At 48.6% G+C, this 16767-nt stretch overlaps 2 protein-coding genes across 2 annotated transcripts in view; both read right to left on the bottom strand.

The window, feature by feature from the left end:
* Positions 1–174: 174 nt before the first annotated feature.
* LOC130236305 (fibulin-7) lies at positions 175–6237 on the bottom strand. The gene is made up of 8 exons (XM_056466979.1): positions 6079–6237; positions 3992–4151; positions 3677–3847; positions 3247–3372; positions 2847–2993; positions 2213–2350; positions 1926–2061; positions 175–1802 (listed from the first exon to the last, which is right to left on the bottom strand). The coding sequence occupies exons 1-8, from the start codon at positions 6145–6147 to the stop codon at positions 1442–1444; spliced, it is 1308 nt and encodes a 435-aa protein (XP_056322954.1). The 5' UTR covers positions 6148–6237; the 3' UTR covers positions 175–1441.
* Positions 6238–7285: 1048 nt separating this feature from the next.
* The window catches only part of reln (reelin), a gene marked incomplete at its 5' end in the record, with an annotated part of 35002 nt that continues 25520 nt past the window's right edge, over positions 7286–16767 (bottom strand). Inside the window, 16 exons of the mRNA XM_056467426.1 lie at positions 7286–8428; positions 10281–10379; positions 10918–11115; positions 11200–11419; positions 11814–11971; positions 12097–12258; positions 12391–12464; positions 12615–12790; positions 12874–13116; positions 13195–13301; positions 13528–13703; positions 13807–13984; positions 14735–14949; positions 15112–15266; positions 15353–15603; positions 16334–16527. Of these exons, the coding sequence (XP_056323401.1) occupies positions 8332–8428; positions 10281–10379; positions 10918–11115; positions 11200–11419; positions 11814–11971; positions 12097–12258; positions 12391–12464; positions 12615–12790; positions 12874–13116; positions 13195–13301; positions 13528–13703; positions 13807–13984; positions 14735–14949; positions 15112–15266; positions 15353–15603; positions 16334–16527 (2703 nt within the window). The remainder of the gene's footprint in view (positions 8429–10280; positions 10380–10917; positions 11116–11199; positions 11420–11813; positions 11972–12096; positions 12259–12390; positions 12465–12614; positions 12791–12873; positions 13117–13194; positions 13302–13527; positions 13704–13806; positions 13985–14734; positions 14950–15111; positions 15267–15352; positions 15604–16333; positions 16528–16767) is intronic.

Genomic DNA, 16767 nt, shown 5'->3' with positions numbered 1-16767 from the left:
ACAAAAGGAAAGCTCCTATACTTTATTTATACCATTTGTTTCTTAACTTTTCAGCATAGGTAATCCTTTGCATATTTATTTTAACCCTCGAATACCCCCAGCTCTTGGTTTCTGACACCACTGTGAGCAAATGCTGAGTTTGATCATTTACCCTGTGCACAAAAGCTCAGACAGTAAGGATAACCTTTCTTTATTTAGCTACTTACATTTAAAAAGTACTTATTGTTTAATGTTTATTTATTATACAAGATAATGTTTTATTACCAAACCTTGCTTTACACTAATACCTGCAACTGTTAATTAATCAAGAGTGCAAAGAAGGAGCAATAATAAGTAAACCATACAGCCTATAGTTAAAGGTGTGCTGTTCTGCTGCTTTTTACAAGCTGTAAATGCGTCTCTGCTGTCTCTCTCTCTCGTGTGTGTGTGTGTGTGTGTGTGTGTTTGTGTGTGTGTGTGTGTGTGTGTGTGTGTGTGTGTGTGTGTGTGTGTGTGTGTGTGTGTGTGTGTGTGTGTGTGTGTGTGTTTGAGCTGAGAATAACACACAGATAATGTTCTCCAGCTCTCTGAAACTGACCCTTTCAGGCTTTGATCCTAATCGTGGTGTTTTGGTGACTGTCGCTTTAAATGCAAATGAGATTGTGCTCTTTTCAGAAGAGGGCGGAGCTCCAGATGCATATGCATCAGCATAGCGGCAGATGTAAAACAGCAGTGTGTGTGTTGTGTGTGCTTCAGTGTGAGTGTGTGCTTCAGTCTTCTGTCAGTCTATGTTGCTCCTGTCTCTGTTCATCTAGAACTCCACATCTAGAATCCTTTTAGTCTATGCTGACATTATCTTCAGCAGCTCAAACACTCTAATGGCTAATGGACAGACGGCTGCTTCTCACTCAGGGCTGCTGTTTATGGAGAGATGATGGGCACTAGTGGGCGGGGCTTCCCCTTCTGATGACACGTACAAAGAGAGAATGTCAATCAAAGTGTTTCACTCAAGTCTGATTGCTGATAAAACAGAACTCATGTTAACCATCAGAGGCTGGAGATACTCACACACTGCTGACACACAACTGGGGTTAAGCCCATATAAAAGTCAGTTCTGCATTATAGGCGCCCTTTACATGTAAATAGTATCATGATGAGCTCTTAAATGAACACATTTCTGTATTTTCTGTCTGTCTGTTGTCGATCGGCCCTGGACATGTGAATAAAAAAGACAGACATGCACACACTAGACTGCAGAAACACATCAATAGGGATTATCTTCCAGCTACACTCTCATTAATACAAACAGCAGAGGATTATGGTCAGACTTCTGTTCCAGCGTCAGACACGTTTGGCTTCTAGCGAACTACAGCCTGCACTCCTGTTTGTCCTTTCGGCTCAGAATATACGCAAGACTGCGCATGCTAACTAGCCGGTGTGTCAGTGATTCTCCAGCTGAACTCTAGAACTCATACTGCGAGACAAATATCTTGAGTTTGGTGACGTATCGGCCCAGCAGCTCTCTGCGGTCCAGCTCGCTCATCTCCAGCTCCAGCTCCAGGGTTTGGGGTCCCTGCACCGGCCCCGTCAGCAGCAGCTCCCCCGTCTGACGGTCCAAACGCTGCATGCTGAAGTGCCGGCGGCTGCGGCCTCCTGATACAGCGAAGCGCAGCGAGTCTCCGATCATCCTGCTGGCAGACATGCGGAACACGACCCGCGGCGCCGACAGGTTGGACACCAAAGACAGGTAGTGGAAGGAGATGGAGTTTGGGGCCTGAGAGCAGCTCCTGCTGTCTGCAGGGCAGGGGTTCCTCTCGCAGCGCCTGCGCACACAACACACCCTCTTATACCTGAGCTTGTCTGACAGAAATACGTGTGTGTGTGTGTGTGTGTGTGTGTGTGTGTGCGTGTGTGTGTGTGTGTGTGTGTGTTTGTGTGCTGCTTACACTGCAGAGGTTTTGGCGTAGGTGGCGTCCTGTATGTTTGGACACTCCACTTTGACACACTGAAACCCTCCGTATGTATTGACGCAGATCTGCTCGCGTGTGCAGTCGTTCTGCCTGCTGCTGCACTCATCGATATCTGAAACACAAGCAGAACGCGATCAGAATGAGCCAGTGTTACCCCGGAGTGGGTTCAGTGTTCTGTTCCTCTGAGCGTGTTCTGTTCCCCAGAGTGTGTTCTGTTCCCCAGAGTGTGTTCTGTTCCCTAGTGCGTTCTGTTAGTAACTGACCTTTGCAGTTGCGCCCGTCGCGGGTCAGGTTGTACCCAGTGGGGCAGGAGCAGCGGTACCCTCCAGCAGTGTTCACACACGTGTGCAGACATAACCGCCCCGCCGGCCCATTGTGGAAGAGTTTACACTCGTCGATATCTGTGAGAAAACATGAGCAGAAACAAACCCGTCGCAGTTCTGTCCGCACTGAAAACAGCATAACAGTTGCATCTGAAGAATATAAAGTGCAGAGAAAGACCCGGTACTCTCAGAAAGTTCTGCTAGACAGCATCAGAAGTGTTTCTTCAGCCTCTAATCAACCACATCAAGCACTTAAATCTTTAAAGCTGGAGCTACATGGCAATGGTGCCTAACCAGCCCAAAGAACCACTCTAGAACCATTACAGGTTCTTAACAGTACTTTCGTTGGTTCAGTGAACATGAGCTGAAGAACCTGTGTGAGGAATAACTAGCTGGAGAAGAACAAACGATCTCGGACCTGCAGAAGCACAGCGAGCCGCTAGTTTAAACTGAGCTCCTGAAGCGCTCCGGCCACTGGTGTGTGTGTGTGTGTGTGTGTGTGTGTGTGTGTTTGCTGCCGCAGGTGTGTTGTGTTGGTGCGTTGGTGTGTTTGTGCAGTCAGAGATCATCGTACCCGTGCAGGCGCTGCTGTCGCGGCCAGAGAGGCTGAATCCCGGCTCGCAGCTGCAGACAGTGGTTCCTTGCACCGTGCTGCATCGGGCAGGACGGGTGGAGGCAGGCGCAGCGCTGAACGCAGGCGAGTTCATTACGGTGACCAAAACTGCAGAGAGAAGCACATCATCAGTACAGCGCCATCGCTGCAGCGCAGGTCAGTCTGTGGATGAGGCCTGTGTGACTTATGTGTGATCCTGTGTGTGTGTGTGTGTGTGTGTGTGTGTGTGTGTGTGTGTGTGTGTGTGTGTGTGTGAGAGAGGGCTCTTCTGAACAGGAGTGTGTCGTGTTCATCTTAGGTTCACTGAACTACTCAACAGGCATCTTTGTGTGTCAAAGCTTCTGATTAAATGCAAACCAACATGTGGGTGTTGGCGACTGGCACGCGGGTCCGGCCCAGCCCTTTGGACACACACAACTGAACCCGTTGACCTCGTCTGTACAGGTGCCGGCGTTGGCACAGGGTGATGAAAGACACTCGTCGATTTCTGAAAGACCAGAGTAAAAAGTCAGAAGCAAACAGCAAACCCAAACCCTAGCCTGCGGGACCGGTGTGTTAGTGTAGCTTCAGCAGGATTAGTCCAGACCACTCCAGTTTTTCCCCATAAACCTTTTTTATGGATCTCAGCTCCCCTCTCTCATGGTTCATGTAAAGAAGCGGCAGTTCTGAACAGCTAATGCTACTGATTACAAACCTAACATGAAATCAGACGAGTACTCAGGAAATGTCATGTGTAGTACACTGAAGTATGCCAATACTGGACCAGACACACTTGATGTTGGTTAGTGTACCTCTGCAGACGGGCTGCTGGCCGCTCCAGCTGAGCGAGTCTCTACACTGCCGCGTCTCAGACCCCAGCAGCTCGTAGCCAGCATCACACAGGAAGTGAGCCTCGTGGCCAGGAAACAAAACTTTTCCCAGCTTTCTGCCATTGGCCGGAGTGTCCAGGGCAGGACAGGTGACTGCAAAACACAACATGGAGACTTCAGGTTAGGGTTACGCCTGTAATGCAGAGATTGCCATATCACTGAGTTTGTGTCGTCAGCTCAGTGACACCTGTGTCGTTTAGCCTGTTTTACGTCATGCATGTCTGGTGAAACACCTACAGTTCTTGGGTTTAGCGGGCAGCCGAACAACGCTGTCCTGCAGGAGGCTGAGCTTCTTCTTCAGTGTGCGGAGACTCTGCAGGTATGAGGATTCCTGTGCCGAGAGCAGCTTCTGGGCCTGATGGATGGAGTTCTGGAGGTCCTGCTTACTGGGACAGTCCTGAGAACACAATCATCATTAGCTTCAGAGGCAAATCCAGAGGTGTAGAACCAAGCTGTGCTGGCCCAGACAGATCTCACACACACACACACGCCTCAGTATAATGTTTACACGTGTAAACACAGGCTGTGCAGTGTTCATAGCATTGCATTTACTGTGCTGAAGAGCATTACGTCAGATCAGCTTTACAGTAATAACCTGCAGCTTGTGTAACGCTGCTTTAAAGAAAACTATTATTGAAAATAGTGCAAGCACACTTGAATTGAACTGAATATGGAAACATGTGGTCAACAGCTGTACTTCTGTACTTCCATCTTCTCTTTACCTGCACACATTATGGCAGATATACTAAACAATAATGCTGAAATATATACAACCCAAATCAGGAACAGCCGGGACAGTGAGGAAAACTCTGAAATAAGAAAGTAATGCGATTAGATAAAGCAGTATTTCAGGTGTTTCTGAGAGAAATGGATGCTGTGTGTTCCGGACCAAAGAAGAAAATGATCATGCAGACTTTTACCAGAAACAAGTCCTAAAGCAATGGACTAAAAGCCAAAGTTAATTTAGAAATCACTCCTTTCTCTCTTTTTTATTTGAGTTTTCCAACTTTTTCAGGTTTGGGGCTGTAGATTGGTAAATTGGTTCATCCTGTTTGCTCGTTTTCCATGCTAACTGGTGTCAGTGGGTCACGGTCTCGGTCATTCTAACATTCAAACTAAAGGCTAAATGTTTTATTCAGCTTCCATCAAACCTTGCAACAAGACTTACACAACAGGTATATAGTCATATTGATCAAAGAAATGAGGTCAGCTGTTCTGTAATGCTTACAAACAATTGTTTATGTCACTGAATATTACATTTAAGCCAAAATCCCACCGACAGCTGTCAGACACTGCACATGCAGACTCACAGTGGCCTTTTCTTCTGTCAGACCACCAATCCATACACTACATTTATAAAATATCTTTTAAAACCTCAAGCTAATATAAAACTGTCACAGAAATAGCACACACACACACACACACACACACACACACACACACACACACACACACACACACACACACACACACACACACTCACACACACAACATAGTCAATATTTGTGTTATATTGATAATCACTGTGAACTCATTCAGTCGTGACATAAGATGTGATGTAAGGCCTTCTCTTCCTCTTATTGGCTGTTTCTGGGGGAAGGACACGGCGTTTCCTTTTTTCCTTTCAGCTTTTTATCTTGCAAGACTTATGAAAGCTGGATAAATATTTGATCTTCCTGGAAAAACACTTGGTAAAATAAGAGAGCACCAGTGTTGGAGACACATGAGTAGCAGAGGGCGGTGGCAGAAGCTGTTGATGTTCACTTTAGCAGGGTTCTCTTGAAGGATACATCAAAACATTCCTCACTGTTTATCCTTAAAGTCCTTCTGAATAGAGAGGCTGTGTGGACCAGCGCAGGCATTACAGATAAAAAGAGCAACAGTCACACAGTGAGCCTTCAGTCTACAACACTCCAAAGCTGCTCTGTTTTAGTGCTTATGCTTAAATTATGGTACTTTGGCATATTTTATCACAGAACAAGTCAACATGCTGACACGGTATTTAATACAGTTAACTCTTTCTGCCTCTTGACCAATGCTTATAATGGCATTCACAAGCTATTCTGCTTTACGTCCTTCATCTACGACTCTAAATAGTATATTTTCAGGGGGCTTTTTTTGTTTTATACTATTGAATTTAATATCTTTTCTCTATCAGACAGATCTGTTCAATGGCTTGGAGAAAAGGAATCCAAGTCATCTCTGTCTGTTACACTTTCTCAGGCCACAGGTTAAACACTACACAAGCACAGCACGATGTATTTAAAGCATCTCCTCTACTGTAGCTTTAATTAGCTTTGAGTCCCATAATGAACATCACTCACCTGTGCTGTGGTGATGTAAATCTGACAGATGAACACTGAAAGCAGAACAGCATATCCTAGGTTGGTCATCTTGAAGGACTGAATGTCTTTGTGTTGTGGATCCTGTTCTGATCTCGCCTGCGCTTCTGCTCCTGTTAAACCCCATGCATGTTTGAGGCTCAGCCTTGAAACTCCCTCAAAATGAAAAATGCTGCGGCGAGAGGACTTCATGAACACAAGCACTGGACTCTCCCCCTCTAGCAAACCACGGGTCAGCTTGCAGAATTGCTTAAGATGAGGAATAATATCTGCAGTTTAATATATGGAGTGGGTATGTTTTAAATTCACTCCTAAATGACTCAATACACATTGTGTTTAATGTTGTTAAACGATGCGATTGTGAATGATTGAAAGAACAGTCTTCAAAACATACACTCATATTTTACATCTGTTGCTGTAATAAACAGCATGAAAGAAACCGTATCCTTCAGGTCAACTCTCTCTATAGTCTTCTCAGACTAGACAGTGCTGAAGCAGCTCTCTGTAGATGGAGAAGTGGAATAAATCTATGACTGATTGTGTAACAGATTCAGAACATCAGATGTAGTTCTAGTTACATTAAAACTGATCATGCGTCTGACTCCAGATCAGAAGGTTGCGTCTTCAAATCATGTCTGCATCACAGGGATTGAGCTGAGCAATTGTTTGTAGAGTTGTGGAAGGCACCTTCTCGGACAGGAGAACATCCTAAACATGCAGTGCTGGTACTCCTCCAGGAGCGTGGTTGAGAAACAGATTTCCCCACAGATAATGCCAGTCCACTTCAAAATAAGAGTCCCGCATACATATGAAACTATAACAAGATGTGTTCTACTTGGAACATAAGGGGGAAAATGCCAATGTTCAATAGTAATACTTGTAATCTCACTAGGAAACAGTGTGGCCAATCCAGTGCTGCTGGGGCATGTATATTAATCAGCCCCTACAGGACTTTAAGCTTTTATTATTTATTTATTTTGCGCCTTAAAATGGCATATTGCAATTATTGGTTTAAATATTTGTGCTTTGCTGGGAAATACACACATAAACATGGTTTCCAAGGCATTTTTAACATGGCATTATCCTTTTTCATCTGATTTGCTTTATATTTGAACACATCACTTTAAATATTGAACCTTACTATAAACAGATCACCATCCATTAATATGCTAGGAAATAAACACTTCCCTTGGAGGTTTCGACAGTTCTTTATTTTTATAAGGCTGATGGATCCCTGCATATATACATATATATATATGCACACAAGAACTTGCTATATTGGAGAGCTACACCAAGTAAGGGAGAAGGGAACATCATAAACACCACTGACAGGTAATCAAAGTAAGAGTGAAAATGGGGGAATGTCTAACAGCACAACTGGAGGACACTGATGATGAGAGGGAGGATTGCAACCAATAATCTGACCTAAAAACAACCCAAAATAACCAAAACAAACCAGAAACATATTTTTACACAGTGTATTTTAAATAGGTTAAGTGGAGAACCGTTCACCATAAATATTCTTAAGGAACCATGATATATAAAAAAAGTGATTTATCAACAACAATAAAACATGTTAGTCTCTCTGTTTAAACATACTCTTTCTTTTCCTTCTCTGCAGGATTTTCTTCTTCCCTCTCTGAGGCCGACCTCTCCCAGTGCCTTATTTCACAAAGGAGTATGGTCAAAGCCCAAAAGATAGCAGTTAGTATAAAACTAACAAATGATTTGAACACCACAACCAATGCATCACAAAACAAACCCACAGACACACAACAGCAAAATACATCGTCATAATCTTCATCCACGAAACCGTTTCGGCATCAGTCTTCTTCAGTTTCCCTCTCTGCATCTACATCAGCATGAGTAAAGATCATCGTAACCATCGGGATAACTTCACAGTGTGGTAGAAGGTGAGGTGAGATCGGGAGAGCTTTGCAGTAGTTCACATCAGGAGAATGCAAACAACAGTACAGTAAACAGAATCAGGAAACCCAACAGTTCATAAGATAGAGTACAAAAATCGCCACGTTTAGGAGCTGGTCTTTCCCATCACACTGCTCTGGGAAGGCATTGATTGGCTAGGAATGGGACTATATGGTCCAATGTTTCGTTCGGATGAGAGAGAATGGCCAGAAGCCGACGGAAGTGACCTGACGTGGTGTTTTCTCATCAGGGAAAGCAGACTGTAGCCAGCAGAGTAATGTGTGTGACGGCGGCGGGAGCTTCTTTCCTTTAGCTTCTCTGCCGCAGAGCCCGCCTCTTCCGGCTGTAGTAGTGGTGCAGACCCGTCTGTCTGGAGTAGCTCATCATGTAGTTCTGTTTGCGTGTGCTGTGAATGGAGGCAGACAGAGGTGTGGATTGTGTTAAAAACATGAGCACAGAGTCGTGTGTGCAAGCTCTCATTACTAGCCTTCTTTAGGAGTTCACACACTACTACAGTTCGCCTCGGCCATTCACTCATAACCTCAAACACTGTCATCATGGCATCACGGCACCACTAGAACCTGTGGAGCTAGTGCACCTTGATGCTTTTGTGTTTGCCAAAGACAGAGAGAGAGTAGTGGTTGAGGTCGGAGCTGGAGGAAAGACTGACGAACGGAAAGAATCGAGAGTCCAAACGGAAGAACAGTGAGAGGTTGTGAGGAGGAGGAGAGAGACATACAGTGTCAAATCAATGAGTAAACCAATGAAGGAAAAGATTGTGAGAGTCGCTATTGCTTAGCCTGTCATTGCCTCTTCTGTCCATCAGGTGGGAACCAATGAGCCAGGATCAGGAGGGGCGTCTGCAAAGCATGAGGGACAGGAGGGTGGTGGAGATGGAGCGGTGATGAGGGTGGAGGACCGGTGAGAGCGAGCGCTGCTTATCTGTCAGTCTCTGGACTAGTAGAGATACAGCCACCACACACACACACACACACAATTAGCAACGGCTCATGAACACACACACCATCAACACTAAGGGACCTGCGGCGCCGCGTGAGCATGCATACAACTACTCCACATCAGACTGGCCCAGTTAAAGACATTTGCTGAGTGGCTCTTGTCCACTGTAACAGTACACTGCAGGATAAAAGCAGCAGGACGACAGCAGTACTATAGCAGATCTTATGTTCAGCACAAAACCTTTTACTGTTCATACGCAAGCCTTCTTCCTCATTACCAGGGTGAAGTTACGGTGTGATGCACCACATGTTTTTATTCCAGCCATTCGGGAATGATAGAGACGGAGTTTAGCATCATACATTAGATGAGACCCCATTTCATCAAGTGTTTGATTCACTAATGCTTTAACAAAGGATTTAATGCAACGTTAGCTCTGCCTCGGGCGACATTAACCTTCAGCTGTGTAAGGCTAAAGTCTTGAGATTAGATGTGTATGAGACAGGGAAATCATCGATGGAAACAACACACACACACACACACACACACACAGGGCATTATTACCTCCAGATTTGACATGTGAAATGTGCTTAGAATACCTGCGGGAAACTCAGCAGATCTGAGAATAAACTCTGCTGTGTTTGCCTAAATGACCATGACCTGTTTCCATGTGTTGTTTCCTTCATGTTTTCCACTGTTGGCGATGATGTCTACAGCGACACACACACACACACAACAGCTCGATGAGGCGAGGGAAGGCCAGAGGCAGGGAACAGCGAAGCACTTACCTGACGCTACAGCCATGCCAAAGGGAGCAGAAGACAGAAGAGAGGACAGGTTATAAGATGCGGGACAGGACTGATGCTGCTGAGGGTCTGAGGGTGCAGGAACCCTGACCTGAGCAACAGGCAATGCAGGAGAACAGGGGGATACAGGGAGCAAACCAGCAGTGCACACACACAGGTGGAGGAGGAGAGGAAAAGCAGAGGATGGAGAGGAGATGTGGAGGGCAGACGGGGAGACGGAGGAGAGAGAGAGAGAGAGAGAAAGAGCAGTGTGAGGACAAGAGAGAGAGCGGGACGGGGCAGACCTGTGTGTAGAAACAGTGTGTGTGTGTGTGTGTGTGTGTATGTGCAGGACTAGTGTTTATGTTGAGATATTAATGATGACCGAAACCCGAACTGCTGAGTTTCAGCTTTGCTCTAATTACTGCTAGTTTATGCTATCCTAGTCCTGCTGTGAGACGTTACAGATGTATGGAGGAATGAGAAAACACAGCTTGTCTGTGCGTCTGTACTCACAGAATGACTTCCACATGGTCCAGTGCCCACTGGTCGTGCCCTGTGCCCTCGTGGCGCGGCTGCCACCAACGCAGCTGAACGCCCCGGACCCGCGCCTCACTGCAGCACACACAACAACACACTTTACCTGCAGTTCAGTAATGATGGAGACCATGACAGCAGTCCACATGCCATTCAGAAAAACATTTAGATCAAATCTTGATTCCTAACACTACGGTTCTTCAAATGAGGCAAGAGGGATTCAGCATGTAGAGGACACTTGTTTAATTAAGGGCACTTAAAGACTCCATGATGAAGAACAGAGTAGTGTGGATATCTGGAGAGGGCTGGAGAAGGAGCGCTCTGTTGCTCAGGACACAAGTCACAAGGTAAAGAGGCCTTCATTTAACACTGGAGGGTTCCAGCTCTCCTGCAGGTCATGTCTCAGAGTATTGGAGCAAAATTCACCTGCTGTCTCAGTCTGGATGATGCCAAGGGCTTCTGCTAAATGTAATAAATCACGTCCTTCCAGACAAGCTTTAGGGCATGGATTATATCACCGCACCGCACTCAAGAGATACAACACACAGCACCAGGGTTCAGCCTTATTTGTAAGGTAGCGTAACTGTGTGTGTGATAAATGTGTGTGTAAACTCACAGCGGGATGTTGTAGGACACTCTCTGGGCTTTGATGAAGTCTTTGGGTTGGTGCTGCGCGATCACGTGCCAGCTGATGCCGTTGTTGACGCTGTACTGCAGGAGCACGGCTCGGTCCACGGCATCCGGCTGATCCAGCGCAGTGTTACAGCTGTCGGTCTGAGAGACACTGCCGATCTGCAGCACGAACATGATCTTGCTGAGGACAGAGCAGAGCAGAGGACGGAGGTCATGGCGCTGTTTATGTCTCTGAGAAAAAGAACACAGACGGAGCCCTGGGTACCTGGCGCGGGTCAGGTCCAGGGCTTTGGTGACGGCCTGTCGTATCCTGCAGCCGCTGAAGTACAGCGAGTCTCCGTGGGCATGAGGAGAGAGCTGCCCACAGCCACTGCCCACCCCGCCACCCTGCACCAGGCTCCAGCTCTCCTCTGACACCCAGCCTGACTCAAAGTTATCCTTGATGGAGCTGGGCAGATCCGTGCTGGACAAGGAGCAGTCATCGCCTGCAACACAAACACTGCTGTCGGTCCTGCTCTTCTGGGTGAATTCATTCATTTGACAGAGACACGCACAACAATACATCGACCTCGAAAGGAAACATGTTTGATGCTGAGATTTAGCAGCGTTGCTATGTTAAACCTGCAGTTTAGGCAAGGAAACCTCGTCTAGTTTAGTTTGTGCATGTGATTCTGTCTGCTGGAGGAACCATCTACAACTTTTGTGTCTCTATAAGAGAAAGCAGATTCGCCAACTGAGGTTTTACACTCTCCTCTTGCCATCGAGCGCATTGTTGAGATGTTTTCTCTAGAGTTTTAAAGAAGGTGCAGCAGAGTTAGGAATAACCTTAAAGACAAGCCGAGTTCCTGTAGTAATCAGAGAGCTGCAGGGGATGCTCACCATGGTGTCCCTCATCACAGATGCAGACGGGCCCGCTGGTGCAGTACCCGTGCCCACTGCACAGCCCGGCGCATGCCTCCCCGATGTAAACCTGGTCCACGGCCCAACTGTAGCGCTCTCCTGGAGCCTCCATCTGGATCCAGCGGAACTGCGTCGCTCTGCAGACACACAAGAGTAAGGCCTTCAGTACGACCCACAGAATGGGCAGATCTCAGTGACTCTGCAGTCTCCACTGAGAGGATCATTCATACATCATTAATAAAGGGCCGTGAGTGAGCTGTACCCAGAGGACACGTGGTCCGGCAGCTGGATGGTGACTCTGGTCCAGGCGGAGCTGTTGACTGGACTGTAGATGGTGGACTCGTGAAACTGGAACGGTGAGCAGCCCACGTTATTGATGGAGGACGGCAGACAGGCAGACTGGACCAGCTGCCACACATCCGACCTGAGGAACAACACAATCTTAAACCTTATATGACACAAAACACATGCGAGTGGACTCTCACACACTCACACACACACACACACACACACACACACACACACACACACACACACACCTGTCGTCTGTACTCACCTGGCATCCTTCCTGTACTGCAGAAGTACTGAATGATGGTCATCACACCTGTCTGCCTCACAGCCAACCACAATCTGAGGTGAGCAAAGACCAGCGTCACTGTGTGTGTGTGTGTGTGTGTGTGTGTGTGTGTGTGTGTGTGTGTGTGTGTGTGCGTGTGCGTGTGTGTGTGTGCGTGTGTGCCTATGTGTGTGGACTGAATGATACTGAACATCTGCTCACACCTTGAACTGCAGGATGTACCCGGGCTGGACGATGAGCTCGCGGGTGGCCAGGATGTTGTGTGAGCCGTCCTGGTTCTTGTTGGGCCAGTACAGGTGGAAGGACGGGTTTCCACAGAAGCCGGCGGTGCGGACGGCATTAGGGTAGAAGCTCCAGCTCTCCTCATGAGAGACTCCTTCTGGAGGAAACACAACAGTACTGATGCTCGGCAACACTCGTCTGTATCACACAGGTTTCCCACATGGTCCTGCAGACACTGACCGTCATCGAAGGTGTCCAGCAGCATGCTGGGGTTGATGTCGGATCCGCCCACCTGGATGTTGTCGAGGGCCCATTGAGCGCGCCCCGCAGCGGGTCGGACCAGGCCGGCGCTCAGGGCGAAGGGCTGCCACCAGCGCAGGCGGGTACTGTTGGTCAGCGCCCGCTCCGGCAGCTCGATGTAGTCTCGGCGCACAGACGCGTACTTCAGGTAGTCCATCTCATGCAGCAGCGTCCAGGACACACCTGAGGGAGAGGACCGTGGGTTTATATGCCTCTGACAGAGTGTGTGTGTGTGTGTGTGTGTGTGTGTGTCTGTCATACCTCCGTCTACAGAGTAGTCCAGCAGCACACTTTCTCTGCGGCAGGCCGGCCGGTGACACACAGTCACGTTCTCCTCGCTGCCGATTCTAGCCCAGTACTCCACAAACCTGCACACACACACACACACACACACACACACACACACACACACACACACACACACACTGCTGTCAGACACACTATACACCAGTAACAGGGCGCAGGACGCGGGATGCTTGTGTGTGTGTACAGCAGGAAGCAGATATAAAAGTTGTGTGTGTGTGTGTGTGTGTGTGTGTGTGTGTGTGTGTGTGTGTGTGTGGCAGGACACAGATATAAGGGCTGTGTGTTTACTTTGCACCGCGCAGGTCAAGATCGTTGGTGACGGCCTGTCTGGCTCCGGCTCCGCTGAAGTACAGTGCCGTTCCCTCCACCAGCACCCTGCAGTGGGCACAGGGCTGCCCACCCTCCAGCAGCTGCCAGTGCGGCCCGCGGGCCCCATCCCAGTCGAAGCGTTCCTTCAAGGATGCCTGCTGGAGACAGAACAGCTGATGAGTGTGTGTCACGCGGGTAGACAGACACAAGCCCAGATGATTAGTGTGTGTCACGCCAGCAGACGGCACTCTGCTTTACCTGTAGCGGCCCGCTGGCGTAGCACTGAGCACCGCTGTAGCCCGGGTCACACACACACTGCTGCTCCAGACAGTCTCCGTGCCCACCGCAGTGCCCATCACAGGCCGGCCCGATATAGAAGTTCTCCACGGCCCACTGGGTGTCCGAGTGCCTCTGATAGAAGCGGAAGCGCACCGTCCTGCAGGAACACACACACACACACACACACACACACACAGCTGACTGTCAGGAGCGACTCCCTGAGCAGCACTGAAGGCTGATTTATACTTCTGTGTCAGGCGCACGTGTATGCTCTGGTCGCACCGCCCTCGCCGTGGCTGTCACTGATGCTGACACGCATCTCTCCAAAAATGTAACTACGTTGCAACGACGCGTAGCGCAAGCTCTGTGATTTGTCGTCTTGTTAACTGTGATGAGTGTCCCGTGTGGAGTCCCATGATGGAGCTCCAGATGGAGACTGTAGTTTAGTGTTTATCACATGCATGTCCGCCGGTTCCCTCCTCTGAATGAGCGAGTTTGAGCTACCTCTACATTAAGGCAGCGTTCAGAGAAAAACAAAACACCAGAGAAGAAACTCGACACAGAGGAACAGAAACACCTGCTGCCAGCTAGTGTTCAGGAGAGGTACTGCAGAGCAACACAGACAGCAGCAGAAGAACAAATGCAGGAGTACACACAAGTCAGGCGCCGTGGGTCACGCCGATCACTCGACACAGAAGAATACACCAGCCTTGAGAAACACAGCATTACCTTAAGATACACAACACAACCAAACATATTTGAAAATGCTCTATAAATACACATTAGGGGATTCTGAACACACACGTAAAATATTTAAAGATCTTCTGAGAAAATACTTTAACGTTAAGGTTATTGCGGGCTTTTTATGACTGTGCTGAGTGTGTGTGTGTGTGTGTGTGTGTCTCACGTGTCTGCGAGGCTGTCGGGCAGAGGATACACTGCTCTCCTCCAGTCGTCTGCAGGGAAGAATGCGGAGGGTTGTGACACCGAGCCGCCGCAGCGAGCGTCCGCAGGCAAACACTGAGGCACCAGATACTTCCAGCTCACGCCGAAGTTCACCGAGTACTGGACATGAACCTGCCGCTCCTCGGGCTTCTCCAGCACACTGCAGCCCACCGCAATCTGACACACACACACACACACACACACACACACACACACACACACATACATGTTTTGTGAATTGTGGGGACGTTTTACAGGTTTTTCCCGTTTTTGCTGTACACACACACACACACACACACACACACACACACACACACACACACACACAGGATGGCTCACCTTGAACTGCATGACCCAGCCTTTAGCAGGAATGATGTCGTGTGTGACGGCGTACACCTCCTGCCCGTCGCTGCTCCCGCACACCATCACCCCGTCTGGAGACCCGCAGAAGTGTTTGACGGAGCAGTCCTCAGAAAACAGCCAGTGCTCGCTTACTGGAACACAGGAGAACCGCATCAGTGTGTGTGTGTGTGTGTGTTTGTCTGTGTGCGTATGTATGTATGTGTGTGTGATGTCCCACCGATGGTCTCCTCATGGAGTGCGGGTGAGCCGCTGTGGTGTGTGTGTGTGCCGTCAGCAGGCGTGCGCTCATGGCTGGGCACCGCCGCTCCTCCAAAGGTGTCGGAGATGTGTGTGTGTGTGTCGGAGCCGGAGATCAGCACATTATCCAGAGCCCAGTCGCTGCGCTCGGCGCCGTCATGCTGCGGCTGCCACCAGCGCACACACACTCCCACCACGCGCGCAGCAGGGGGCAGCAGCACATTCACAAATCTGCAAGACACGCACACGCGCACACACACACACACACACACACACACACACACACATGCACACACGCACGCACGCACACACACACACACACACACACACAATTTAATACAGCATGCTTTAATACACACCACATTTACTGTACAGTAATGCAGCATTTACTGATGTGGGCTTCAACACGGCTGAGATTCTCTGTCCCTACAGATCTCTGGTCTAGCTAACATTACTCAGAGTTCACACTTAGCTGATGATCAATAGTAAAGGTGTGTTAGGCATGCTGTCCCAGAGAGAGCCCTGAGTGCAGAGCAACCTCCATCCCGGTGCTCCCTACCGTTGTGAGGGTAAATCTTGAGCGCTGCCCTGTTTAAGCTAAGACAGAGGGGGAAGGAGTCCGCGAGGATGGGGGATTCTTTAAGATGAAGATGGTTAAGGTGAGGAGGTCTGTCTATTTCTGTGTGCTTGGATTCGTCTGATTGGTGAATTATGCGTTTGCTAAAGCGAGGCCCGCCGTGGTCAATCTCAATCTTCCCTTTAGACGGTTCTGCAGACGCTCTGGACTGTCTGTAATCTGCCAATGATAAAACACAACCTGTCCTGTCACCTAGTAACTGTAATATCTCAGCCACTACGGTCAATACCACAGCGTGAGGATCACTGTACATGTGTAAGAGTCTGCAGGATATCAGCTGAAGTCTAAAGCAGTAATCTCCCTCAGTGATGTGCAGACGCTCACTCCGGCTTGCTGTAGTGGTTGTAGAAGATCTCGGTCAGCAGGCTCCAGCTCACGCCTGCGTTCACACTGAACTCCAGCAGGACGCTCTGGCTGCGGGTGCTCGGAGCCTCCATGCAGCCGTACATGAAGTAGAACTGGATGAACTCAGCGCTGGTCAGGTTCAGCTCCACCGTCACCAGCTGACGAGAGCAGCTCTGGACACACACACACACACACACAGACACACAGATGTCACCGCACTGACCGGATCACACTCCTCTTTCTGAATGTGAATCTGAGAACTCTCCGCAGGCAGACGTCACGCTCTGATGATGCTCATATTGATGTCTGCTGAGCTGCGGATCCTCCGAGAGCGGACGCCGGCGGTCCAGGAAACTCATAAACACACAATGAAGAATCTGCTAAAGCCTGAGAGCCGCAATCTCCAGCACTCG

This window comes from Danio aesculapii, chromosome 10 (assembly GCF_903798145.1).
Source record: "Danio aesculapii chromosome 10, fDanAes4.1, whole genome shotgun sequence".
NCBI lineage: Eukaryota > Metazoa > Chordata > Actinopteri > Cypriniformes > Danionidae > Danio > Danio aesculapii.
This window is presented reverse-complemented; position numbering and strand designations above follow the sequence as displayed.

Excerpts from the sequence above, each read along its gene's own strand:
- LOC130236305 (XM_056466979.1), bottom strand. The coding sequence starts at position 6,147 with ATGACCAACCTAGGATATGCTGTTCTGCTTTCAGTGTTCATCTGTCAG. Across the intron at positions 2,994-3,246 it reads CCAGTCGCCAACACCCACAT|TTTTGGTCACCGTAATGAAC; the intron begins GTTGGTTTGCAT and ends TTCTCTCTGCAG. Across the intron at positions 2,062-2,212 it reads CGACGGGCGCAACTGCAAAG|ATATCGATGAGTGCAGCAGC; the intron begins GTCAGTTACTAA and ends CTTGTGTTTCAG.